The sequence below is a fragment of the Geotrypetes seraphini genome, chromosome 10, assembly GCF_902459505.1.
Source record: "Geotrypetes seraphini chromosome 10, aGeoSer1.1, whole genome shotgun sequence".
NCBI lineage: Eukaryota > Metazoa > Chordata > Amphibia > Gymnophiona > Dermophiidae > Geotrypetes > Geotrypetes seraphini.
Genome location: NC_047093.1, coordinates 135,211,370 through 135,238,723, shown reverse-complemented (window position 1 = coordinate 135,238,723; position 27,354 = coordinate 135,211,370). Strand labels below are relative to the sequence as shown.

Sequence of the window (27,354 nt, the reverse complement as noted above, 5' to 3'; positions counted from 1 at the left end):
GGACCCCGTTAATGTAACGGGCTTAAACACTAGTAGAAGAATAAAATTATTATTATTACTATTATTACTAATGAGTGCCAATTGGCGTCAATATTAGATTATTAACAACTGGACTCTAGGTTTATCCTTCATGAGCAAGCAACTAAATATTATCCAGCTTTACCGAAAAACATCACCGATAACAAATATTTCCAGATATGCAGATTGTAGAGACACTTTAAAAATGTACTTTGGTACAATACTCAAAGTCTTGGATTGTGCCAATGAAAGATCCATGACATTTGAAGACAGCAGCAGCGTTGGCAGAGCAAGAGCCGGATGGACTCCAGTTGGACACGGTAACAGCAAGCTTATTGCAGCAGGAAAGCTGAGTTGAGGCTAGAACTTGTTGGCAGAGAGGGTGAGGATCCACTTTGGAACCCGAATAAACCCTGGAATGAATCGAGAGAGCCAGGCCAACGGGGGGAAGAAGGAGAGCAGATTCCGCAGGGATGTGAACTGAGCCACAGTTCGTCCTGCAAGAAGAGAAGAGAAAGAAGCAAGAGGTGAAGAAGTCCAACTTCAGACCACAAATACAGCAACTGGAGAGGCACGTGAATTCAGAAGTTAACATTTGCTAAATTGGTTTAAGGTGCACCAGAAAGGCAATTCTGTTAATTGACCATGTGCAGTTATACATACGCTGGAGACCTGATTCTATAAAAGACGCCTCGAGTTAGGTGCCTAGATCAGTGCTTCCAGCTAATCTAGGTGCCTAACTTAATTATTCAATCAGGCTTAATCAACGCTGATAACTGAAAGCGCCATTTAAAAAAAAAAAAAAAAGATTTAAAAAATTATCTGGTAGGCTGCTGTCTCGTGAAGTTGTCACAGGAACTAACGGCAGCCATTTTTTTTCAGTGAGAGTGCACAGGCAGGAGTTTAAGAAAATCGCTCCTGCCCCAACTCACCCTGCTGGACCACCAGTGACTTAAGGGAAGCCCGGAGAGAGGCCTACGCTGCTTCTCCGAGAGAGGGAAGGAGGGCGGGGTGTATGGTGATTCTATGGCAGGGAGGGAGGAGACACGAGTTGATTCTACAGCAGGGAGGGAGAGGACGTGCATTTATTCTACAGCAGGGGTGGGAACGTACGGTGATTCTACAGCTGACTGACAGCCAGGACAGACATGACAACACCTCACCTGGGGAGGGATCCACTCCCATCCTGGCTCGGCTCACTGAACCACCAGGATTTAAGGTGGACCCGACTGTAAATCGAGACACCTATTTTTGGGCCATTTTATTGGCCCCCCCCCCCCCCCAAATCTCAGTTTCTATTCGAGTATATACGGTAGCGCACTCATTTGGGTCAAGAAAACCCTGACGTCAATGGGAGTGTGCCTAAGGTATCAACACCTACCGATGCCTATGACCAGGTAGACAATGCTAGGCATGATTCTATAAAGGATCCCTGGTGGATGATTGACAATTGTGCTCAACAGCACCCATGAGTTAGGCGCCCTCTATAGATTCTGCATGTGTAAGTGCAGAGAAAATAACTACTTATACCCACTGGTGCACTATGCATTATTCTATACAATAGTGCATAAGTGCTATAGCCAGTGGTGCCTTCTTTTCCGTCCCCCCCCCAACTCATTCCCTGTCCCCCTGCCAAAGGTATAATGAGGGTGAGAGGCGCCTGGGGTGGCGGTGCCCCCCCCCCACCCCGCCAAGTGCTCCAACCCTTTCCCCCGTACCTCTTTAACGTCACAGGCATCAGCAGCATCTCCAACCTGCTGCCTGCTCCAGCCTTGGCTCTCTATCTGATGTCACTTCCTGGTCGATGGACCAGATTCCATCGACCAGGAAGTGACATCAGAGGGAGAGCCGAGATTGGAGGTTAGAGGCACGGGGGAAGTGACATCAGAGGGAGAGCCGAGGTTGGAGTTAGAGGCACAGGGGGAAGGGAAGGTGCATGTGAGGTGGGGGAAGGACTGAGGGTGGAGAGGAGGAGAGGTGCCGGCACCCCCCACCAAGACAGTGCCCTCAGCAGACTGCCCCCCTCGCTTTGCCACTAGCTATAGCGCCTGACTGCAAAGGCTGTACAAGTGGAAGGAGCTTTGGTGTGTCTCCAACTTGCACATTCAACTTCTAGAATACTGTATACATGTGTTGTTTGCTGAAGAGGCTCACAAATGATCGGGCAGAAATGATCACGCCTAGTCACACCAATGCGGAACACACATACACAACTGGAATGCTTGGCCCAAGGATCATACAAGCCCAAATCGCTGTCTATAGCCCTCTTAACCCCACGGCTTTAGAACGATACAAGCCAAGACCTGAACAACACAGAAGGGAAGTCTTACCATTTATATCCTGCAGTCCATAGCGTTTGGCGACCTCACAAGTCAAGAGAACTTTCCCACTCAGTTTCATCAGATGGCGATCTGGAGGCAAATGGACATACATAAGTGGTAGAATTCAAGTTTCAAGTTTATTTAAAATTTGTTTAATCGCCCTATCATATATTCAGGGCGATGTACAATTCTAAAAATATTTTATAACAATACACAGGGGAACAAAAAGTTCATATAACAAATACATGACTTTGAAAACAGATGGGACTAGTAGGGTAAATAGGATAGAAATACAATAATTGGAGGCAGATGAGACAATCAAGGAAAATTACAAGAGGATGGGTTTTTGTTTTTGGGGGTTTTTTTTTCAAGTATGGTTTTGCTTTAGTTTTGGTGCTTTTACGATGTCTAGCAGTCAAATGCATCTTTAAAAAGAAAACATTTTAACTGACTCTTAAATCTACCAACATTTCTTTCCTCCCTTAAGTAGATTGGCAAGGAATTCCACAATTGGGGGGTCATGACGGAAAAAATGTATTGGCTTCATGTATTAATGGTTTTAAGTGATGGAACAGTTAGCAAATGTTGGCTGGAGACTTATGAAGTTGGGACCTAAATGATAACAGACATATTTTGTAAATTATTCTATGCGACATGCCTATTAGCGAATGTTCTGTGGAGTGATATTGTCTAAATCCTGCCTGGTTTGGATGAAGGATGTTTGATTTTTCTACGAATTCAGAGATCTGAGTAAATACTACCTTTTCTGTTAGCTTTGCTAAAAATGGAATATTAGCAATGGGTCTATAATTTGTTACTTCACTAGGACTAATTTTGTAATTGCTTCTTTTCGAGGTGTAGGCAGAATACCTTGCAAACTTTCCTTAACTAAGGAATGAATAAAAGGACCAAAAACTGTAAAAATAAAAAACCCTTAAGAATCAATGGTGGAATTGACTCTACTTGAGATCCTTTAATGTTAATTAATTAATTCAATGTAGAGCCCCAAAACCAGTGGCGTAGTAAGAGGGACGGACCACCCCGGGCAGCGTCACCTCTCTGCTCCCCCCCCCCAGGCCACACTTGTGCCCTCCCTTCCCCCCCCATACCTGTTTGAAATCTTCGCCAGCTTGAGTAACTACTCTAGCCTGTTGCTCATGCAGGCCTGGCTCCCTTTGAAATCACTTCCGGGTTGGGGGCCAGGAAGTGATGTCAGAAGGAAAGCCAGATATTATAATACTTATAAGGTATTAATATAGAAACAAATCTTTTCCAAAGAAGGGAAAATAATAAAAGTAGAGGGCATAGTTTGAGGTTGCAAGATGGCAGACTTATGTTAGGAAATTCTTTTTCACAGAGAGGAAGTGGTGGAGCTGAAAACAGTGATAGAATTCAATAAGGTGTGGGATGAACACAGAGGTTCTCTAATTAGAGAATGAATGGTTTAAATTGATGAACTAAGGCCGGTGCAATTCAGTTGAGGACAGGCTAATAAGGAGGGCTTTGACAGGAGCTCCAGTAATTTGGAACATGACAGTGCTGGGCAGACTTTTACAGACTGTATCCCGCCAATGATGTGATGGTTTGGATAAGCTGCAGTGAGCTTTAAACAGCAACTCCAGTAGTTGAAGCCTAAGGACAGTACCAGACGGACTTCTTCAGTCTACAGCCCGGAAATATCAAAGAAGAAATACAATTTGATGTAAACATGCATTTATAACATGTGTAACTATTGGGCAGACTGGATGGACTGTTCAGGTCTTTATCTGCTGTCATTTACTATGTTACTATGGGGCTCATACGTAATCTAATCTTAAAGACGGCCAAAAAACAGCTTAAGATGGCACTTGAATGTCCTAATTGCCAATAATCAAAACCAGTTTCCTGGACATCTAGCAGGAAGCTTTTCCTGCTGTACATCCAGAGTTCATAGGGATGTGTTAGGGGTGGGTTTGGGGCAAACTTTGGGATGGTTTAGACTTGGACGTCTTTCAGTGATAATTATTATTATTAGGATTTTTTATATACCGCCTATCAAGGTTATCTAAGCGGTTTGTTGGTTTGTTTTTTTTTACAATCAGGTACTTAAGCATTTTGGAACCTTTTGCAAGACGTTCTGGATAGAACTTGGATACTGAGGGAGCTCATATAGGTTCTGGTGGGTCCTATTAAAGACTTCTTCAATAAATCTCTTGGAGATGGGAGTGGTTCCTGGAGACTGGAGAAGAGCAGATGTGGTCCCTATTCACAAAAGTGGTCACAGAGATGAAGCGGGAAACTACAGGCTGGTAAGCCTCACTTCGGTTGTTGGAAAAATAATGGAAGTGTTGCTGAAAGAAAGGATAGTGAACTTCCTAGAATCTAATGGGTTACAGGATCCGAGGTAACATGGCTTTACCTCGTGCCAAACGAACCTGATTGAATTTTTTGATTGGGTGACCACTTGCAGTGTTCCCTCTAAGCGGGCGGGTGTTGTGAGCAAACTTTTTTCACTGTGAGCTAAAAATATCGGGCGCCAGCAAGTTATGAGCCAAATAAATATGTTGCTTTCTACCACAGAACTTCCTTACGTTTGTATGGAATCTATCCCCTTTCAACTTTAGAGAGTGCCCTCTCGTTCTCCCTGCCTTAGCTACTAAGTCTATTCCCTTCAGTACCTTGAATGTTTCTATCATGTCCCCTCTCAATCTCCTCTGCTCAAGGGAGAAGAGGCCCAGTTTCTCTAATCTTTCGCTGTACGGCAACTCCTCCAGCCCCTTAACCATTTTAGTTGCTCTTCTCTGGATCCTTTCGAGTAGTACCGTGTCCTTCTTAAAGTACCAGTGCTGGACGCAGTACTCCAGGTGAGGGCGTACCATGGCCCGGTACAGCAGCATGATAACCTTCTCTGTCTCTTCAGTCCAGCATCTGCCCCTTCCATTCACTGTCTGTCTTTCCCTGCCATCTCTCCTCCTGCCCCCCCCCCACCCCCCAATTTGGTCTAGCATCCATCATCTTCCTTCTGTTCCCCTCATGGTCTGGCATCTCTATCCTTCCCTCCCCCCTGTGGTTTTTAGCATATCTCTCTTCTCATTTCCTCCACTCAGATCTGATCATTCTCTGCTCTCTCTTCCCTTTTCTTCTCTGGTCTTCCTTCTCTATTTTCTGCCTCCATCTAAATTAAATTCTTTCTTACTATTTAGTCCCGTTTCCCTCTTTTCACTGTGTCTACACACAGCTTGTCACCCCTTTCCCTCACCCCTCCATTATCTTACTATTTTCTTCCCCCTTTATTTATCTCCTCCTTCCATCCAGTATGTGTTCTTTCCCCACTTCCATTCAGCATCTGCTCTCCCTTCTCAACTGACATCCATCTGCCTTCTGCTCTCTCTCCCTTCTTCTCACTTCCATCATCTGTCCCCTTCTCTCTCTCTCTCATCTCCTCCATTCCATCATCTGCCCCTTCTCTCTCTCTCTCTCTCTCCCCCCCCCCCAACTTCCATCATCTGCCCCCCTTCCCCTCACCTTTGTGGGTCACTTTCTTTCCCCTGAGGGTGGCTCATGTCACAGGGGAAGCTTTGGCCGAGCAGAACCGCTTGATTGACAGTGGAACTTACTTGATTGATGTCGATGCTGGGGCCCGTTGCCGTTTGAAGGAAAAAAAAAAAGGTGGAAAAAAGGAACCTGTAAAGGCGAGAGGAAGGGAAACCTCCAGGACAGCTGCTTTTTGCCCTCCTTCAGCGGCCCAAGAGTTCAGACCAGCAGCGGCAGCTCTGTATGCTTTTAACTTCGGCACAGAGCTGCCCCTAATCAATAGTTTAGCGCGGTTTCATGAGGCAGCCTCGGGGCCTTTGATAGCCGGCCCGCTTCGATGATGCGATGTGGGCCGGCCTAGCAAAGGCCCCGAGGCTGCCTTATGAAACCGCGCTAAACTATTGATTAGGGGCAGCTCTGTGCCGAAGTTAAAAGCATACACAGCTGCCGCTGCTGGTCTGGAGGTGCGGAGACAAGGCAGGAGGCAAACGCGGTGGAAGGCAGGAGTCCCGGCGAAGGCAGGAGTCCCGGCACAGCGACTGCAACAGGAAGTTGCAAGTCAGCTGCCGCCGGCCTTTCGTTGCGGCGGGGACCGAATCCTTCGCGGACCGGCAAGATTTTGTTTGCGGACCGGCGGTTGAAGAACTGTGCTCTACACTGTGTGCGCTGTGACGAGAAACTTGTGCGCTGCGAGGTAATATTTTGTGCGCCAGCGCACCCCAGCGCAGCTTAGCGGGAACCCTGGCACTGACCAGAGAACTGGATCAAGGACATATGCTAGATGTAATTTACTTAGATTTCAGCAAAGCCTTTGACACATTTCCTCATAGGAGGCTCTTGAACAAACTTGAAGGGCTGAAGTTAAGCTCCAAAGTGGTGAACTGGATTAGAAACTGATTGATGGACAGACGCCAGAGGGTGGTGGTGAATGGAAGTCGCTCGGAGAAAGGGGTTCGGTGTTGGGGCCAATCCTGTTCAATATGTTTGTGAGTGACATTGCTGAAGGATTAGAAAGAAATGTTTGCCTTTTTGCTGATGATACCAAAATTTGTAACAGAGTAGACACCGAGGAGGGAGTGGAAAACATGAAAAAGGATCTACAGAAGTTAGAGGAATGGTCTAATATCTGGCAACTAAAATTCAATGCAAAGAAATGCAGAGTAATGCATTTGGGGATTAATAATTGGAAGGAGCCGTATATGCTGGGAGGGGAGAGGCTGATATGCACGGATGGGGAAAGGGACCTTGAGGTGATAGTGTCTGAAGATCTAAAGGCAATAAAAAACAATGTAACAAGGCAGTGGATGGTGTCAGAAGGATGCTGGACTGTATAAAGAGAGGCGTAACCAGTAGAAGAATGAAGGTGTTGATGCCCCTGTACAGGTTGTTGGTGAGGCCCCACTTGGAGTATTGTGTTCAGTTTTGGAGACAGTATCTGGCGAAGAACACAAAAAGACTTGAAGCAGTCCAGAGGAGGGTAACAAAAATGATAGGAGGTTTGCGCCAAAAGACGTATGAGGAAAGACTGGAAGCCCTGAATATGTATACTTTAGAGGAAAGGATAGGGAGATATGATTCAGACGTTCAAATACTTGAAAGGTATTAACATAGAACAAAATCTTTCCTTTTTTACAGAGAGGGTGGTAGATGCCTGGAATGTACTCCCAAGAGAGGTGGTGGAGAGGAAAACGGTGACGGAGTTCAAAACAGTGTGGGATGAACACAGAGGATCTAGAATCAGAAAATAATAGTAAATATTGAAGAACTAAGGCTAGTACTGCACAGATTTGCATGGTCTGTGTCTGTATATGGCCATTTGGGGGAGGATGGGCTGGGGAGGGCGTCAGGGGCTGGGATGGTGTAGATGGGCAGGAGTGAGCTTTGATGGAGACTTCAGTAGATGGAACCTAAGAACAGTATCGGGCAGAGCTTTGGATTCTTGCCCAGAAATAGCTAAGGAAAAAAAAACTCCCAACAAATTTTTAGATTGAATCAGGTTGAGCAGACTGCATGGACCCTTTGGGTCTTTATCTGCCGTCATCTACTATGTTGTTTTGGAATAGACCTGTTTTTAAAGTGTCTACGTGCCAAAAAGATGCCCAAGATGACCACTGGAGGAATTAAATCTTGATCCCCTAACACTCCCCTAATGGTCACATCCCTCCCACCTCACAAAAATCAGAATGAAAAACTACATACCCATCTGTAGAACAGCAGCATCTGAGACAGGAAAGCCTATTAGAGTACCATACAGGTGCCTTAAGAAAGCTAGTGGGTGGGCTAGTGAACCTTAGAGAGAAGATCCAGGCCCATAAGCCACTCTAAGCACTACATTTATGGTGGGAAGTGTGAGCCTACCAAAACCCTACTATACTGGCATATAGGTGCAACATGCAGCCATAAGGGCTATTGGGGTGGTAGACAGGTGAGTATAGTAGATATTGGGGGAGTCTTGGGGGATTCACCCTAAATTATAAAGGGGTTATGGTGAGATATATATGAGGCACCCTTTATGTGAAGTTTACAGCAGTGCCCTCTAAGGTGCCCCACTGCTCTGTTGGCACATCCGTGTGGCCAGTCCATTACAAGATTGGTCCCTCTGATGTCCAAATTCAGACCATTTGGGCATTTTCAACTTGGACATTTTGGAGGTCTGGATGTCCAAGTAAATGACTTTTTAAAAAAAAATTTTTTGGGACGTCCAGAAGATTGCCTTTCAAAAATGGACATTTCTCCACTTCCAGCTTTGGATATTTTGCTGAAAACGTCCAAGTCGGACTTAGATTTTTTATTATGGCCCTCCAAGTATCAATATTGTTTATGTGCTTCTTGTTTTCATAGAATAAATATTTATGTGTATAGTTCTTTTATTGGAGCAATAACAACAAAAATAGAATTAAATGGTTGTTCTATTAGTTAAATATACATAGTAAGAACCATTAAACAATCAAACAGGACTGTGGACTATACAGTAAGGTCATATAGTAATTAAATTCAAATTCACACTATAGATTTTATATGCGGGAACAAGCCTCAGAGAACGGAGTGAATCTTCCCATATTAGGGATTTCTTCAAGAAAAAGAAACCATCTCATTCACAATTTAAAAATCTAATGTAAAAAATCTTAATATAAAAGCCTCCTTATTTTTACCTGTAGCCAGAGACACGATGCATTTTCCACTCAGTTCCGCTGTTTCAGCCTGGGAGAAGGTCTTTCGAAACTACAGAATGTAAAGTAGGAAAGACTATTCATCTGAAAGTTCATCAAAAGTCTCTGACCTCAAGTCCCTGGAAGGTGAGGACTATGATGTATTATCATTTGTGAAATAATGGGGCATCATCTGCCTTGGACAAGAGGCCGAGACCCTCCCCACTTCATTTGCTCCAGAAACAAGAGAATCACATCTGTCTGTGAACAGGAACAAAATTAGTACCCTCCCTCCAGAATCCCAAGAGAAAGACTTTGCCTCCGCTCATATTCTGCAGGAAACTTTTATGATCTCTTGCCCTAGAAAAATACTCAGAGATGGAGTGGAGTGGCTTTCTCAGTGGGGAGTGCTGGTGGATTCTTACCCTCTGCATGAACGAGTATTCGGTAGAGAGGGACACTCTCTGTGAGAAAGTGTTTGAGAAAGCAAGCATCATCGCTCTCCCTAAAAGATATCTGGGAGAGGTTATACTGTCCCTGTAAAGGTGTTTGTAGGAGACGTTTACAATTGTTCCTATGGAGGAATTTCAGTGGCTGGCTCTTTTCTACCTGTTGAACAGTGCTGGAATCTTCAGCTTCTTCACCAGAATAAAGAAGTTGTAGAGTTTGGGGGTTTTTTTTCACCTTACTGTTTTCAGAGTAGGGAGTAGGGGCTGTGACTTCCTTCCTGACCAACATGAGGGAATATCATGGTTAGCATACCTAGGGATTACCAGACATATGGAAAAACCCAGACTGGGTGCCCGGACAGTTTTTTAAAAATGGGGGAGTCTGTTCAGCTATAGCCAGCAGCTCTTCCATCTCCCCCATATGCCTCCTCTCCAGCCACTGCATTGAATCTTCAGACAGCCGGTGGCTGCGGCAATGAAATGAGCCTGCTGTCTGCACTGGAAACTGCTTCTCTGCAGTGAATTCCTTTTCCCGCATAGGCGGGACTTGCAGAGAGGTGGCTTTCGGGCTAAGCCATGACAGCAGGCTCACCTCGTTGCTGTCGGCTGCCTGAAGATTCAATGCAGCGGCCAGGGTGGAGGTGGGTGAGGAAATTGGGAGGTGGAGAGAGAAGTCATCTGGATCCTGCTGTTTGGGTGGAAGGAGAGAGCGACACACACACAGAGGAGCACCTGCAGAGGGGGATTGAAGGAAAGATAGAGAGAAGCACCCATGGCTAGGGGGTAGGGAGAGATGCTACCACAGGGAGCTTTGGGGAGATAGAGGGTAAAGAGGGAGAGAGAGGCAGTTGCTGAGATGGGGGGAGATTGAGAAAGACGGTGGATCTAGGGAGGGGGAGAGATATGAGGCTCCATTGGGAGAGGGCGAAAGAAGAGAGAGATATTGATTCTGGAGTGAGGTACAGGAGAAAAGGTATAGAAGGAAAAGAAGCTGGACAGAGGTGGAATATGGGGACAGGAATAGAAGAATGGCCTTGGAGGCAAGGGAAGGAAGGAGAGATAGAGATGGAGCTGGGACTGAAAGAGTGATGAGATGAAGTGGAGGGTAGATGAGGGCTAAAAGGTTACAGAGGATGGGAAGGGGGATTAAGGAAATAGCAATAAGGTAGAGGGATGAGGCAGGGCTAGGACCGGTGGGAGGCAAGGACAAGGTGGGGTCAAATGACCTATTTAACATCTTCCCAGATTTGGTAACCCTAAGTATACACAGCCCAAGGGGGGGTGGAGTCTGTTGTTTGGATCCCTGGCCACTGCACCTAAATAATAGGTGACCAAGATTTGGCCCAGAATCCCTGGCCATTTCCCTCCACACCCATACAAGGGGACTAATGTAACTTTTAACCTCCAAGCTGCAGCACCTTTTTCACGATGCAAAGGAAGGTCTTTGACTAGCACGGTCGCCGACTTAGAAGTGCAAGGAGGAGGAACCAGCCTTATAGCCTGGAAAGCTGCTGGGCTTCTTCAAGGGAGCACAGGTACAGGGACCCTGTCTTCCACCTCTGCCTGTGAGAAAAAGCCAGAGGAAAAGGGGAAAAAATGGAGCAGAAGAGCCACCAAGGTAAAACCTCTCAACACCAGATACCCCTCAGGGAAGAGACAGCTTTATTCCAAGGACTGCATCTAAGAAAGAAGAGCTAAGGATTAGAATACTGAGGAGTGTAATTAATTCATTCTCTATCCCATCCTCCCCAAAGAGCTCAGGACGGGTTATAGTTTACTAACATTTTTCTTTGTTTAAACTCACTGGCACATGCAAGTGGTGTAAGTAGAAACATGATGGCAGACAAAGGCCAAATGGCCCATCCAGTCTGCCCATCCACAGCACCGCTATCTCCTCCTCTCCCGATTGGATAAAGCTCGTTACACTTACATTATGACATCATAGAGCATTATTGTTATAAGCTAAGACTCTAAACATTTGCATTGAGAGGTCATAGAGTTTTATGGCTATAGAAACATGATGGCAGATATAGACCAAATGGCCCATCTGCCACATCCACTATGTCTTCCTATACCTATAGGCTAAGGCTCTTAACACCTGCATTGAGAGATCATAGAGCTTTATGGTTATAGAAGCATGATGGCAGATAAAGGCCAAATGGCCCATCCAGTCTGCCCATCCGCAGCATCCACTATCTCCACCTCTCCCTACGGGATCCCATGTGCCTGTCCGACGCTTTCAGAGAAGAGAAGTGAGCTTCTCTGAAACAATTGTACCAGTTATTTGAATATCTAAGTCACAGTAAACCCTTCACAATGTGGAATATATCTAGCTGTGTGGTCTGCTGTATTGACTAATGAATATGCCGAGTGTGTGGATAAAAATGCCAACCGGCCTCCTAGCTCTGCCCTCACACCAGTTCATGAAATGTATTTGTGGCGCCTACTTGATGCTCACCAAGTAACTTAGGGTTACAGAGGTATCTAGAGGGGGGGAGTCGCACTCTCCCTACCAGAGTGTTTAGAGGAGGTGAACGTTGAATGATTAACCCTCCCTTCAAAAGCATTTGGGAAGGTTTCTCCTTCGTTAGACTGGATATGTTTGATCTTGCTGTATTACCTTCTCTGACTGTGGATCTGAGGGGTCCATCTTTGATATGCATTCCTCCATCGTCTCTGTAAGGACAGCGCCAGGCCAGAGCGACACATACGCTACTCTATGTTTCCGCAACTCCGTGGCACAGTCTGCTGCCAGACGGTCGCACTAGAAAAAGTTCATGAGAATATGAGATGGGCACAGACAGTGGAAAAGAGAGAAGGCTAGATCAATGTGTACTGTGACTTTCATGATGAGATGTTAGAACTGAGAAGGAGGCAGGGTGAAAAGGCCATTGGCGATTCATGTGAAAAATGAACAGAGCTTAAGTGGAAAAGGGAATGGTGTAAAACAGAGGAAACAATGTTCAAAAGCTTGCGATGCAAGAAAGACTGGTTGTAGCTGGTCTTTCTTGTAAGGCAGCTCAGCCCCCCAATGCTCAAAAGGGTTCTTTTACCCAATCATGGTAGCAGCCACCAAGAGCCCTTTGCAAACACATTACAAGGAGCTCGCTAGTATTTAAATGACATTTGCTCAAAAGGGAATGCTCACCTTTTACCGAGGAAGAATTTACCAGCAGGTCTGGAACTGTCAGTAGCTGTTTGTGCGTGTGTTGTGTGAGTGTACGTCCCGCGCACACAACCCACGCACAACAGCTACACCCATATCTAGCCTTAGACCCTCCAACCCCCTCCCCCCAACCCCCCCCTCCACAAAGCCTCAATCAGGAGTTGTGATCATCTGAGTCGGCAGAACTCACCAGAGCCACAATTAGCTGTGCCAGTGGGGAAGAGGTCTATGATCGCACTCAAGAAAATGAAATTTTGGATGGGTTTGAGCCACCTTTGGCTATGTCACTGTATGTAAATATATATATATGTACACCACCTCGGTATACGAAAGTTTATACGTAAATTTTAATAAATGAAAAGAAATAGAGAACATGCAGGCTTCACAATAAAATGGACACAGCCGTTCCAGTCCATGAATACCTCCAAAGGATTTGGCTTCAAGGATAACTGCAGTGGCTATGAGTATATTTTGGCTTTCTGGAAAACCAGAGCTTGAGTGGGACTCTGGGAAACAGGAGTTGGCTGCAATTGTGCTAGGTAGATGTCAAGCTTAACTGGGACAGAGGAGGAATATGAATGGTGTTCTCACCGCTTCCTTCCCAACACCATTCGGGACATTGAAGATGTACATGAGACCACCGATGGATGATATCACAACAATAAGACCATGTTGTGCTGGCACCATCATCCGGGCAGCATAGACTGAGCAGATGTAGTGTCCTCTAAGAGAAAGGAGGCAGAGAAAATGTGAGCGAGAGCAACACATCCATCAAATACCAAATATGGTGACAAAAACCACATCACAGCCACTCAACACCATTCCTGTCCCTGCTTGAGATTCCCCCAACACACACACAAATACATGTGATCTCCCATCTGCCTCTACTTCCATAACCTAATTGCTCCCAATCATCCCCCTTTCCCCATGCTACTGAACCTCTGAACATATCCTCCCTTTCATTGAAGTCCTCAGTAAGTTAATTGCCTTGCTTCTGTTAAAATCATTAAGCGTTTGCCCTCACCTCAATCCTGCATTGTTGAAATCATCCCAGTAGGTCGGAGGAGTCTCCCAGAATGGTTTCGTGTGGTTTGTCATATTTGCCTGATGAAAGTTGTGTTGAGAAAAGAAGACAGATATGATGTTGGGTGTGCCACTGGAGCTCTTTTCTGTTCCTTTTCATATTTTCCCTCCTCTACATCTCTTGACATCCTGCTAGGAATCCCCCATCCCTATGTACCTCAAACGCTTTCATCCCATGGATCTGATTTTACAGAAACAGATAAAGATCATATGGCCTATCCATACAAAACTACTAATCTCTACTATCTGTCAGCATTCTCTGATGGCCTAACCAGAGTTTCAGCAAAGGACTCTGGGATATATTAATCTGGCTCTGAGCATATTAGTGCAGATAGACTGAATAAGCCCTCCTGCACCGAATCCACATATCATGGGTGTCTAGTCAGCCTGGATTTCTCAAGAAGATATATTAACTATAGTACTTGACTAGAACAAAAGATGTTAGACAGTCTAAGAGAATCATACCTTTCTTATCAATTAAGGGCCATTGTACTAAATTATGACACAGAACGATAATAGAAAATATGTTAAGATAAATTTCTAACAATAGAGGCTATTTTTAGAACAGGATTCCAACCTATATAAAAACACATATACCCCTTCCCTCACTCTTGTTTCTTAGCTCTCTTCTTCCCCACCTCACAACCAGACTTTCTCTGCTCTGGGAAAGCCACATGTTTTCCTCTACACACACAGAAGCAGCTCCATAACAAAATATCTTTCTGTACATATAGTAACAAGCATATGTATGGTGTATCTTTCTTCTACACATGAGTCGACTCTTGTGTGTGGATTACTCTACTTGTCAGAGAGGTGTAGATTTGATTCCATTTCTGCATTCCTATGAAACATATCTTTCTTCCAAGCATGGCATCTTTGTAATAATAAGCTTATTCCTATAAAATATATTTTTTATGCAACCACCTGGTTATTATTCTCATTAATTTTACTTTCCGCTGCCTCTTTGAGGGACTTGAACCCAGGGACTCTCATAGCCTAGACTTAGAGAACACATAAAAACACAAAAAAATAAAAGATTACATTTGACACCCTAGACCAGGGGTGTCAAAGTCCCTCCTCGAGGGCCAGAATCCAGTCGGGTTTTCTGGATTTCCCCAATGAATATGCATTGAAAGCAGTGCATGCAAATAGATCTCATGCAGATTCATTGGGGAAATCCTGAAAACCCGACTGGATTCTGGCCCTCGAGGACCGACTTTGACACCTGTGCCCTAGACTGACACTTGGGGAGCATCTCGTCGGATTACACTATCCCTTGGAGATGGTTAACCTTTCCAAAACTGAGCTTGACGTGAATTGTATTCTGCTATAATAGATATTTTTGTACCCCAAATGGCTTATAATGTAAGTTTTGGCCTGAGGCTACTGAGAGTGAAGTCATTCACTGAACGTCACTCCTCAACATATTCTTCATTTCTCTCATGATCCTATCTCTCTTCTTTTCAGTTCTATCTTGTCTATCCTTCACCCCTCACTCCTATCAATCTTTGCCATCTCCATGACTGTATTCATTATCAGAACTCTATCCTCATCTTCATCAATTCCTGATTCTCACCCATTGCATAGCCTCATTCTCCTAATCTCTCATCTCTCTTTTTCCCATTACTACACTCCCCCTCCACAATTTTACCTCTATCAAATTCTGATCAGACTCACTATCTCATCAATGTTTGTCCCGCCTACCCCTCTACCTCATAAATCTTCTCTCAACTCCTGTATGTGTCTCTTTTCTAAGGTAGGTGTGATAGCTTCTGTCTTCTTTTTCCTAGGTGGGCATTTATCAGTGTTAGTCTAATCATTACCAGAACTGTAGGAGAATTCGCATGTGTTATCTGTCCCAGGTGAATGTTACCTGTACTCCGGCAAATGCATTGTTCACGAGAATATCCAGCCGCCCTTTTTGTTCCCGCTGGACTCTGTCAAACAGCAGCTTAATGTCTTCATCTTCAGTAGAATCACATACTACAGGGATACATTTCCCACCACGGGACTGCACCTACCATAGAAGAATATTGTGAGAGCAGGGGACCACTGGGGTCATCTTATCTCTTCTTAGTTCGCACTAACCCAGACCCCAGGTGGTCTCTAGCATTCCCTTTATCAGAATGGATCCCAAGCTACGAATCAAGTTTCACATCTTCCACCTCCATTCGGAGGCTGTTTCATTTATCCACTACCCTGTCCATGAAGAAATATTTATTGACATGTTTGCTAAGTCTACCCTCTTTGAGCTTTTTCAAAGAGGACATCTGGTAACCTAATCAAGAGCCACCAAGACTATTACATGTGAAATACTTCTTTCCTGAAATGCTAGTATATGCATGGATGTTATCATCTCAAGAGAGTCTTGATCAAGTACAGAAAATACTCAATGGTAAGGAAGCGAGGGGTAAAGCCAGGGATAAGCACAGAAGATCCTGAGCAGTGAGGGAATGAATGGTACAACCTGGAATAAGCACAGTTCTGGGAATGGCCTGGAACAGAAATGGAGTACACTCAATGGTGGAGGAGCTTCAGGCATAGATCCTCTCTGGTGGGGACTGAGGAATAACGCCTTGGACAAACACACCCTAATGGGTAGAAATGAAGCCACGGTATGTGCTTGTGACTCCAATGAGATCCAGATGAGAAGAAAGACCAAGAATTAATGAGCTCAAACACCAAAAGACGAGGTAGAGTCTTACCTCCTGAGCTGTCTGGTCCAAGGTATCCTTCTTACGTCCTGTGATGTAAACTGTGGCCCCGGCTTCAGATAGCTGTAATGCTATTCCCTTCCCAATTCCACGGGATGCGCCTGTCACAATGCAGACCTTTCCGGACAGTGGTAGAGCCATCTGGGGAAGGGGTGGAGAAAGACCATGAAACGGAACTGTAGACACTCCAGCCTATCCCTACACTAACTGGCCTTTAATTAAGAGGAATAGGCTGTTGTCTGGCCTGTGACAGATTTAGGATGCTTTAGTGGCCTTTTTCTCCTCCCGTTGAGCGCTCTGCTTCACATCTCTACAGTCAGAAGCCCTCACTTTCCCATGTATCTGGAATGAATATACAAACAAATAATTTCCAGGGACTGAAGCAGTAAAACTAGAGGACATGTATTAAGGTTTCAGGGTTGTAGATTTAGGAGTAAAAACAGGAAATACGTGGAATGCCCTCTCGGTGGAGGTGATAGAGATATAAACTGTGATAGAATTCAAAAAGGTGTGAGATAATCACAGAGGATCCCTAAATAAAAAGCAGTGGCTTAGGCAGGCCTAATATTTTGGATGGGTTCTTCCAAATCTGTCCCCGCCTCCTAGAGATATTAAAAAATATATATATACAGGTTTTTTATATCCATCCAACATCTCTCCCTGACTTCCATGGTGCCCTCCTATCTCTCAACCTTGTCCCACCCCAGTATACCCATGAAGGTTTCCTTCTGCTGTGTCCTGATGTCATTTCCTCTTTCCTGAGTCAAAAATGGGATAGAAAGAGGACAGTATCCCAACAAACAAATGACCCTATGGATGTTGATGTGTTGGTGCTTAGAAGGCAACCCCAACTATGAGAAAAAAAAGTCCAGCACCAGGCAGACTTCTACGATCTGTGTTACGTGAACGGCAAGCCAGATAAGGTCAATGCTGGGCAGATTTCTATGGTCTTTGTCCCAAAAATGACAAAGAAAGATCAGGATCAAGTACATGTATTATACCACATTATGAAATGATAATGAATGTGACTTGGGCAGACTGGATGAACCGTTCAGTTCTTTGTCTGCCGTCACCTATTATATTAGTTAGATGCTGTCAACTCATGTTTGAGTCCTAGCAACTTGATGAGTTACAGATCTAAAAAGAAATTGGTTGTATGCTAGTCATGTATATTACTGTTGATTTGTCTTTTCCACACACCCCAAACCCCCCTCCCCAAATCCCATGCAGTCTTTCTTTTCCTGTTAACACGTTTGGGTTCTATTTACCACAGATTCCATTATTTGTACTGGGGCTGTTTGCTAAGAGGAAATTCCATATATGGCGCTGATATTAGGTGCAAAAAAAGCATTCTAATGGATGCAAGGTACCGAAATGAGTTAGAAACGGCAGATCCAAGTGAAAATACACTTACTCATTTATAGAATAGCATCTAATCTAATCTAATCTAATCCTTAGGTTTGTATACCGCATCATCTCCACGTTCGTAGAGCTCGACGCAGTTTACAGTAGGAGAAATAGGAAGGAACTACAACAGAGGGTTAGAGGTAGAAGTGTGAAGAAAATTTAGAGGACTTGGGATGCCAAGATATAAGCGTTTCCTTGATTCCTAAGTTGGAGGGAGACTTACATTTTTTGAGAAAAGCCAGGTTTTCAGATGTTTGCGGAAAACTTGGAGAGATTCACACCCAATGTGCATGCCAGGATTTACACCTAATTTCAGCTGGTATAACTCCTTGCACCCACATTTAAGCGTGAATCCTGGCGCTGCACGGTCCAATCGGTTTTCACGCTATCCCTAATGACTATGCATGATACATTTGCATATGACGGAGGCAACAGGCTGTCGGCAAAACATGCTGGGTTTCTGTGATCTACGAGGGATCTTCAAAAAGTTTCTGCGCTTTTTTTTTTTTTTTTTTACCACTACTTATTAAAAATCTCAAAAACAAATTCCATCACTTTTCCACGCAATCATCCTGTTTTTGCCATACATTTTTTTCCCATGATATTCCGGTACACGCCCTCTTACCACTACTCCCGTCCCAACCATTTCCCACGAAAATAAGAAAGTGCGGAAACTTTTTGAGGGACCCTCGTATCTCTACAAAATTAAAATACTGTTTGTAACCGAATACGTCGGAAGACCAGCCCCCTCCTTTACTAACACCGTAGCGCGGGTTTTAGCGCCAGCAGCGGCGGTAACTGTTCCGACACTCATAGGAATTCTGTGAGCGTCGGAGAAATTACCGCCGCTAAAACCCACGCTACACCTTATAAAGGAGGGGGCATGTTAGGAATCTACTCTGAAGTTAACAGGTAACATTGTGTCTTTATTTTATGTAACCCGTCTCGAACTCCGCTTCAGAGGGTTTGGCAGGCTATTAGTCCACTTATTAACTTCTCTTGTAAATCTTTACTGATTTTAAAACTTTGATAGTGCAATACAAATGGTAAATCATTTTAAAAAAAAAGGTTCATAGACAACGGCGCGAAAGACAAAGGTGCGCCCAGACAAATGAGCGCAGCGCAGAGGCGCGCGCCGCACTAAATTACAGTTTTTAGGGGATCCGACGGGGGGGTTTTGTTGGGGAGCCCCCCCCCAGTTTACTTAATAGACATCGCGCCGGCGTATGGGGGGGTTTGGGGGGTTGTAACCCTCCACATTTTACTGTAAACTTAACTTTTTCCCTAAAAACAGGGAAAAAGTGAAGTTTTCAGTAAAATGTGGGGGGTTACAACCCCCACCAACGACCCCACAACGCCCCCACAACGCGGCGCAATGTCTATTAAGTAAAGTGGGGGGTTCCCCCCCACGCCCTCCCGTCGGAGCTCTAAAAACAGTAAATTAGTGCGGCACGCACCTCCGCGCTGCGCTCAATTGTCTGGGCACGCCTTTGTCCCGGCGCGCTTTTGACCTGACACCAAAAAAACTGCACCAAAACACACTATTAACTATACAATTATTAAAATGAAACAATCATTTTCTTCCCTTCTTATCCTAGTTGTTAAGACAATAATACATATGATATGATTATAATATTATAATGAAATAATTTAACTCTTCAAAATACATTTCCCACCCTCCCTGGATGTGCAAGGACTCTAATGGAAAACGAAAGAAAGAAACATAACCCTAATTATAATGCAATAAAATTAGTTAAGGGACTCCATACATCGTTAAAGGACTTATTGGTTCCCAAACGTTCCGCCATCATCCTTTCAGACTTATACGTGGCACAGGTACCCACCAAAAAGTAAAATTAATCCTATCATGGTTTTTCCAATTATGAGTAATCAGTTGAACCCCTATTCCTGTCAAGATAACAAAAAGGCGACTTTTATACTTATCTAAAGTAGGTTTAACATAAAGTAGCATACCACATATTATCGCCTCATATTAGTCCACATATTAACTTAAAAATATATATTTTAGTGCACACTCTTGAGTGGTTGTTTTTTTGTGGTACACTTGCTTCTGGTTTTCTCTCTCTCAGGTCATCAGTAAGGTGCTATGAAAGCCAGAGTAGAATATAAATGCCAAATTAACCCAACCCAACCCCCTTTTTTTTTTTTTTACAAAAGCGCGGAAGTGGTTTTTAGTGCCAGCTGGCGCGCTGAATGTTCCGCGCTGATCCTACGGTCAGAGAGTTCCTAAGCGCGTTGGAGCAGAGCATTCAGCACGCCAGCCGGCGCTAAAAACCTCTTCTGCACTTTGGTAAACGGGAGGAGGGGGGTAAATTAAGTTCAACCCAGGACTCGGGATTTTTCAGCTGCCCGTTAGATCATTTTCTGAAACTCAACAAGGGACATGAAGTGATGCGCTTGAAACCAAAGGAGCTGAGCTGAGAGTGTGCATCCAGATTTATTTTAAATAACGGGGGGTGGCTTTTGATGGGTTACTGTCCTCTGCTAAGGGAATTCTTTTCTGGCTTTGGTTTTGATTGCACACCGCTAAATATGCCATTTGGTAATAAGGTGGTTAATAAAACTGTGTGTAACGCAGGCTCAAAAAGGGATCTAATCCAGTGGTCTCAAACTCGCGGCCCGGGGGCCACATGCGGCCCACCAGGTACTATTTTGAGGCCCTCGGTATGTTTATCATAATCACAGAAATAAAATAAAACAGTTTCTTGATCATATGTCTCTTTAGCTATAAATTACAATATTATTATTAAGACTTAGCCAAAAGAAAAGATTTATAAACTATAATGAGTTTTACCTCATGCAAAACTGTCATTTCTTTAATAAGACATTAACTCTTTTTTTCTGAGGCCCTCCAAGTACCGACAAATCCAAAATGTGGCCCTGCAAAGGGTTCGAGTTTGAGACCACTGATTTAATCTAATCTAATGTAAGCCTTAGATTTATATACCGTGTCATCTCCTTAACTAGGGGCTCGACTCAGTTAACATATGACTTCAATAAACAGGGAATCAGTTTAACTAACATGTGAATTACTAAACAAAAGGAAATTAACACTCTTTAGTACCATTTCCCCCAAACTGTTGAAATAGCATTGTTTTTTCATCGATGTATGAAAAATCCGGAGAGAAAAAAGTTCTAATATAACTAGGAATTTCACTCCAAAGCATTGTACACCTATCCGAAAAGGAGGAGCGAGAGATATTACCAAGCTTTATCCCTTTCACTGAAGGAAATGAAAGCTTGTACGTCTGAGAATTCCTCGAAACAACAGACCGAAGAGAATTCCATGTTACAGGGACTATAAGCAAAGTTCGACCATGGATAATTTGGAATATCATCCAAGCGCATTGAAATCGAATTCTGAGGTGAGCAAGGAGCCAGCGAAGATTTCTCAGTAATGAAAGTACATGATCAAATTCCGTTTTTCCCCAAAAATCAATTTGGGATCTGTGTACTGCACCCATGAAACAAAACAACCCTCTCTGTGACATCCCAGCCTCACCCTGTGCACAAGCTAATCCTTCACCCTTGCGTCCTATAGCACTCTGTACTATCTAGCGCGGTGTCAGGTCAAAAGCGCGCCGGGACAAAGGCGCGCGCCGCTCAAAATTACTGTTTTTAGGGCTCTGATGGGGGGGGGCGTGGGCATTGCTCCGGCGTTATGGGGGGGTTTGGGGGATTGTAACCCTCTGTACATACAAAATTGCTTCCTATCAAATTTCGTAACAAACTTAGCCGTGCCTCAGAGACCGAATCATCCAGCAAAATAGTGGTTATTGCTTGTCCTCGGTCAGGATCTCATTCATTGGCATCAGGCATATGCTTGCTGCATCTAATCTAATATTTTTTTTTTTTTTTTTTAGTTCTTTTTTTTAATTCTTTTATAAATATTTTAATTCTTTTTATCAAGTTTTTTTGTGTTTTAGAAAAATATCTTTAATAAATAAATAAATATCATACACTTTAATAAGATAGTGCCTATATTTAAGTAGCACTTATCTGGATGAACTGTCAGCACTGTAAATCCCAACGGGGCCACCGTTTCACCCGATGTGGCTTCGTCAGGGGAAAGGTTGACAGTGCCTATAACACAAAATTACATTGATTATACAAAATGCTTTTAAAGTCATTGTGATGTTATCTATATTGCATATATTTCTTTACAAAATTAACAAAGCAACTTACGGAACAAAGTTATTCTGGCTTCTCTGTCTATTTTGCTCTTTGAACATGGCGGCGAACATAAAGAACGCCGAGATTTTAAATCTTTAATGGACCTACCAGGGCTTACGTTCATTACGTCGCTGACGTAAAAAAACATAAAAAACGTGATGAACATGGAGAGAACCATGTGATCGAACGAGATACAAAAAAAAATATTAGATTAGATGCAGCAAGCATATGCCTGATGCCAATGAATGAGATCCTGACCGAGGACAAGCAATAACCACTATTTTGCTGGATGATTCGGTCTCTGAGGCACGGCTAAGCTTATTACAAAATTTGATAGGAAGCAATTTTGTATGTACAGAATTCATTTGATACTTCCTTAAGTATTTGCATTTTGGATTGTAACCCTCCACATTTTACTGTAAACTTAACTTTTTCCCTTAAAACAGGGAAAAAGTGAAGTTTTCATTAAAATGGGGGGTTACAACCCCCCCACAACGCGGCGCGATGTCTATTAAGTAAAGTGGGGGGTTCCCCCCCCACACCCCCTGTCGGAGCCCTAAAAACAGTAATTTTGAACGGCACGCGCCTCTGCGCTGCGCTCAATTGTCTGGGCGCGCCTTTGTCCCGGCGCGCTTTTGACCTGACACCAACTAAAGTAGATAGAATCGCTAATCAATGCAATGGATGTGCTTGCTTTTGAGTGCAAATTCACTCAAAACGTAGCTCAGTATTGAACAAGTAAACACACATTTCATCATCCACCCTCTGCAGTCTTTCTCTTTTTTTTTTTTTTTTTTCGATTTAATATCTGTCAGAGCTGAAAATCCAGATTTACAAAGATAAAGAAGATCCACACGGTAACAAAGCCTTGATTGCTTTGTTGCTCAAGTTAGGTAGGATAACAGACATATTCTATCCTTCCCCTCTCTACACGGCATTCTCCATGCTGACAAACTGGGAAAATCCCTTCTCTTCAAAATCACAGGTCTTTGGAACAACCTCACTATCCCGCTGCGGAACCTGGGCTCCCTTCAATTATTCCGCAAACAACCGAAAACCTGGCTTTTCTCTAATATATAATACTTTTTCCCCCCCCCCTTCTCTTCCCTCTATTTATAGACGCTCATGTAAACCCTTCCCCCCTCCCTCTTATTATATTTCTTAGCTTGTAAACCGTGCCGAGCTCCACCTCCGTGGAGATGATGCGGTATATAAACTTAAGGCTTAGATTAAATTAGATTAGATTAGATTAGATAACTATTGCGTTACAAATAAAATTACTTGCCGTTTAGTTTTCAAGGACCAAGCACGTCAAAGAATGACGCTTGTCTGGGCGGTTGTATTCTGATGCGCTTAGACGCTGATAGCATTGACAGACTTGCGTACGCGACGTACTTGTCATCTGTTCTAGTGTTTACTTATGAAGGGATTTTTTTATTTTTTTTTTAAATAAAATTCTGGAATCTCTCGTGGCACACCCGGAGTCTCTTCGGGACACGCCACTGTGCCGTGTCAGTGTGAGAGCCACTGATCTAGAGACAGGAAGAGGCTGGCACAGACGTCTCTTCCGTACAGTGAGGCTTGAGCAGGGAGGAGGCAGAGAGCTGGGGAAACTGGTCACAGCCAGGACCAGCTGGTTCTCCTCCAGAAAGAATCAATTAGCTTTTTCACTTAGGGGGGGGGGTCTAGGATTTTATTGAATTTTTCTTTTCTATTTTAACTTGTATTTTTAGAGGTGGAAAATGACCCCACAGCAACTAATAAAACCTTTTTTCTTTTCAGTTTTCATATTGGCGTTCCTTTCTTCCTTTCCACCTCCGTTACAAAGCCGCGCTAGCGTTTGTAGTGCCGGCCGCTGCGGTAACAGCTCCGACACTCGTAGAATTCCTATGAGTACCGGAGCTGTTACCGCAGCGGCTGGCGGTAAAAACGCTAGCGCGGCTTTGTGAAGGAGGGGTTTCGTTTTTGTAAACCACACTGATGTTAAATCAAAGTGCGGTATATAAATAATAATAAACACACATGTGGGTGGGTCCTGGCATCTGACCAGGCAGATCTTCCGGCCACAGAGACTCACCAAGACTGCCAAGCTACCCAGATCCAAGATAATAAAAAGACATTAAATACAGGCAAAACTGTATTCTGTACATCTCATTTTTTTGTTGAACTGACTTGGATTCCATTCATTTACTGTATTTTACTACTATTTATCACCATACAACAACATATTTGAGAGATGGTCCCTGCTCAGTAGAGCTTACAATCTAAATTAAAACAATAGGACAAGGAGGGGCTTAGGCAGTTTCTCAGGTGGTTTAGAGTGAGGGGGTTATGAGTTAAATGCATTCTCGAAGAGGTGGGGTTTACTCTGGATTTGAATAGTCCCAGGGACCGAGCTCGATGTACTGTTCTTTGTTATATCTTTGAACCATGTAGATCAAACTCAAACTCGCAGCTCGCCAGGTGCTCTTTTGAGGCCCTTGGTCTGTACGCGATTGTCCCCTCCACAAATGCCCGGCGGTCGCTATAACCTCACGCAAGCGCTTTCCTGCGTCTGTACGCGATTGTGGAGTCCACTCGTGTGCAGACGCAGGAAAGCGCTTGCGTGAGGTTACAGCAGTGAGGCGATACCCATTGAAGCAATGGTTGGAGGCAGTGCAGCTTGTGCGTGTGTCCGGTGCTGGAGGAAGTGAGAGCTGAAGCCAGTTGCGGACGCCTGTTATAACTATTATAATCTTTTGTTAATTCAAAGGAAAAGGAAAAATGTTAAACTTTAACTGTGAGGGCTGCAGAAAAAATAGGAAACATAGAAATAGACGGCAGATAAGGGCCACGGCCCATCTAGTCTGCCCACCCCAATGGCCCTCCCCTACCTTTCTCTGTGAATAGATCCCACGTGTCTATCCCATTTGGCCTTAAAATCAGACACACTGCTGGCCTCAATCACGTGAAGTGGAAGACTATTCCAGCGATCAACCACCCTTTCAGTGAAAAAGAATTTCCTGGGGTCCCCGTGCAGTTTCCCGCCCCTGATTTTCCACGGATGCCGCCTTGTTGCCGCGGGACCCTTGAAAAAGAAGATATCTTCTTCCACCTCGATGCGGCCCGTGAGATACTTGAATGTCTCGATCATGTCACCCCTCTCTCTGCGTTCCGCGAGTGAGTACAGCTGCAACTTATCCAGCCGTTCCTCGTACGGGAGATCCTTGAGTCCCGAGACCATCCAGGTGGCCATTGTGCGTGAGGTAAAACTCTTTATAGTTTATAAATCTTTCCTTTAACTCTTAAAAGAAAAGATTTATAAACTATAAAGGGCTCCTTTTAATCGCACGCTATCCCCCTTTTAATCGCACGCTATCCCCCCGCGCTAGCCGAAAAACTACCGCCTGCTCACGAGGAGGCGGTAGCAGCTAGCTCACGCGCCTTCGTAAAAGGAGCCCAGAGTTTTACCTCACACAAAATTGTCATTTCTTTAATAAGACATTAGCTGAAATTATGGCTAATCTAGTGTAAATTGTAACCTGTTACCTATACCGTGTGCTGTGTATGTTAAACCTGTAACCCGTTCTGGGCTCTTTGGGGACAGCGGGATAGAAATCGCAATAAATAAATATTTTTTTCTGCAGCCCTCCAAATCCAAAATGTGGCCCTGCAAAGGGTTCGAGTTTGAGACCACTGACGTAGACTGATTCATAATAAACAATCTAAAGTTCAAACCTTATATTCCATTTTTAGAGCAAGCTAAATCCTTTAATTAAGGCGCGCTAAGGGCGCCTTATCATTTAGCGCGTGCTAAATCAGTTAGCACACCTTAATAAAAAGACTCCTATATAAAATAAGTACAAGGAACTAAAATAAAACTCTATACATCACAATTTGTATTATCTTGGAAAACATCCATAAAATTCAAAGAAAAACACAAGGTCCCACGTGGCAAGTGTGATGCAACCCGTTCAAATCCTCGCACGTGCCGAGGCAGGACCTGCTACCACAGCTTTATAAAAGGGGCCCAAAATGAAAGGGGAAATTAGGTGATTCCCCCTTTTATTGGACAAGAGTTGGACAGCAGACTCTTCCTCCTCAGCTCTGCTATGACTAAAAGATGACAATATTGGGAGATGCTGAACTGTGGGAGCTTATAGGGCCTTGAGCCCTGGGGGAAGAGATCTCGCAGCTGAAGGTTTGTTAAGGCCACGGCCCAGTGGACATGGATTTGGGGTAGAAGCAGACAAACTAGAGGCAGCTGGCACAAGGTGGCTCCCCCGTCTCCTGTTGCAAAACCAGAATCTAGTGGCATTCAGGGGCACCAAGTTACCCAGTTCTAGGAGGGAGAATTTTGGGGCCAGTTCTAGTGTAGAATTTACATCCCAAAGTGAGGAATTATAGTCTGACTTCTATTGAAATCCCTGCTTCAGGTAAAACCAGGACTGGCCTGAAATCTATTTTCAATCTCACATATATAGTTCGTTTTGCTCCCTAACCAAAGTCCAACATCTCCCCTTATCCTCCCTGCCCCAGTGGCCAGCATCTCCTCTTCCTTTGTTTACCCCCTTATTGTCCAGTATTTCCCTTTCCCTCCTTCCCACCTCCCCCAGGTAGCATCTCCCCTTCCCTTGTCCCCATAGTCCAGTACAGAGGTAGGCAATTCCGTTCCTCGAGAGCCACAGGCAGTTCAGGTTTTCAGGATATCCACAATGAATAAGTATGAGATGGATTTGTATGCACTACCTCCTTGAGATGCAAATCTGTCTCATGCATATTTATTGTGGATATCCTGAAAACCTGACCGGCCTATGGCTCTCGAGGACCAGAATTGCCTACCCCTGGCCCAGTATATCCACTTCCCTTGCCTACCCCTCTCTTGTTAAGCATCTCCCTTTCCTTTTCCTACCTCCACCCTTCCCCTCCAGGTGTCCAGTATTTCACCTCCTCCCTCCCATGTCCAGAATATTATCCCCCTTAACCACTCTTCCAATTCCTCCCCCACTTCCAACACCTTTCTCCACCTCCCATTCTCCTGCTGCCATTCCCACTCCTAGCTTTGCCCAGGCCCAAAGAATAGTTAAGTTCTGGAACTTGTTGCCAGAGGATGTGGTAAGAACAGTTAGCATAGCCGGGTTTAAAAAAGGTTTAGACATGTTCCTGAAGGAAAAGTCCATAGTCTTATGATCGGCAGCATGTAATCTTACTACTACTCTTTGGGCTTCTGGAAACTTTCTACTTTTTCGGGGAGTCCACATGTAATCTTGCAACTCTTTGGGATTCCAGAATCTTCCTATTTTTTTAGGGATTCCACATGGAACGTTGTTACTGTTTGGGAGACCAGAATCTTGCTTACTC

At 44.2% G+C, this 27,354-nt stretch overlaps 1 protein-coding gene across 5 annotated transcripts; it reads right to left on the bottom strand.

Moving 5' to 3' along the window:
* On the bottom strand, positions 1–23,550 carry LOC117368332 (dehydrogenase/reductase SDR family member 1-like). 5 transcript variants are annotated; one of them, XM_033961894.1, is made up of 10 exons: positions 23,300–23,550; positions 16,405–16,554; positions 15,573–15,716; positions 14,624–14,695; positions 13,641–13,720; positions 13,208–13,340; positions 12,071–12,214; positions 9,005–9,074; positions 2,349–2,429; positions 1–515 (listed from the first exon to the last, which is right to left on the bottom strand). In XM_033961894.1, exons 2-10 carry the CDS (start codon positions 16,552–16,554, stop codon positions 379–381), a joined length of 1,011 nt encoding a protein of 336 aa, XP_033817785.1. In that variant the 5' UTR covers positions 23,300–23,550; the 3' UTR covers positions 1–378. The 5 variants fall into 5 exon arrangements, 3 of the variants coding, with proteins under 3 accessions (XP_033817785.1, XP_033817786.1, XP_033817787.1); XM_033961895.1 differs by lacking the exon at positions 23,300–23,550 and adding an exon at positions 20,636–20,651; XR_004540945.1 differs by lacking the exons at positions 1–515; positions 23,300–23,550 and adding an exon at positions 10,869–11,013 and having other exon boundaries at positions 2,358–2,429; positions 16,405–17,944.
* Between the last annotated feature and the right edge of the window lie 3,804 nt (positions 23,551–27,354).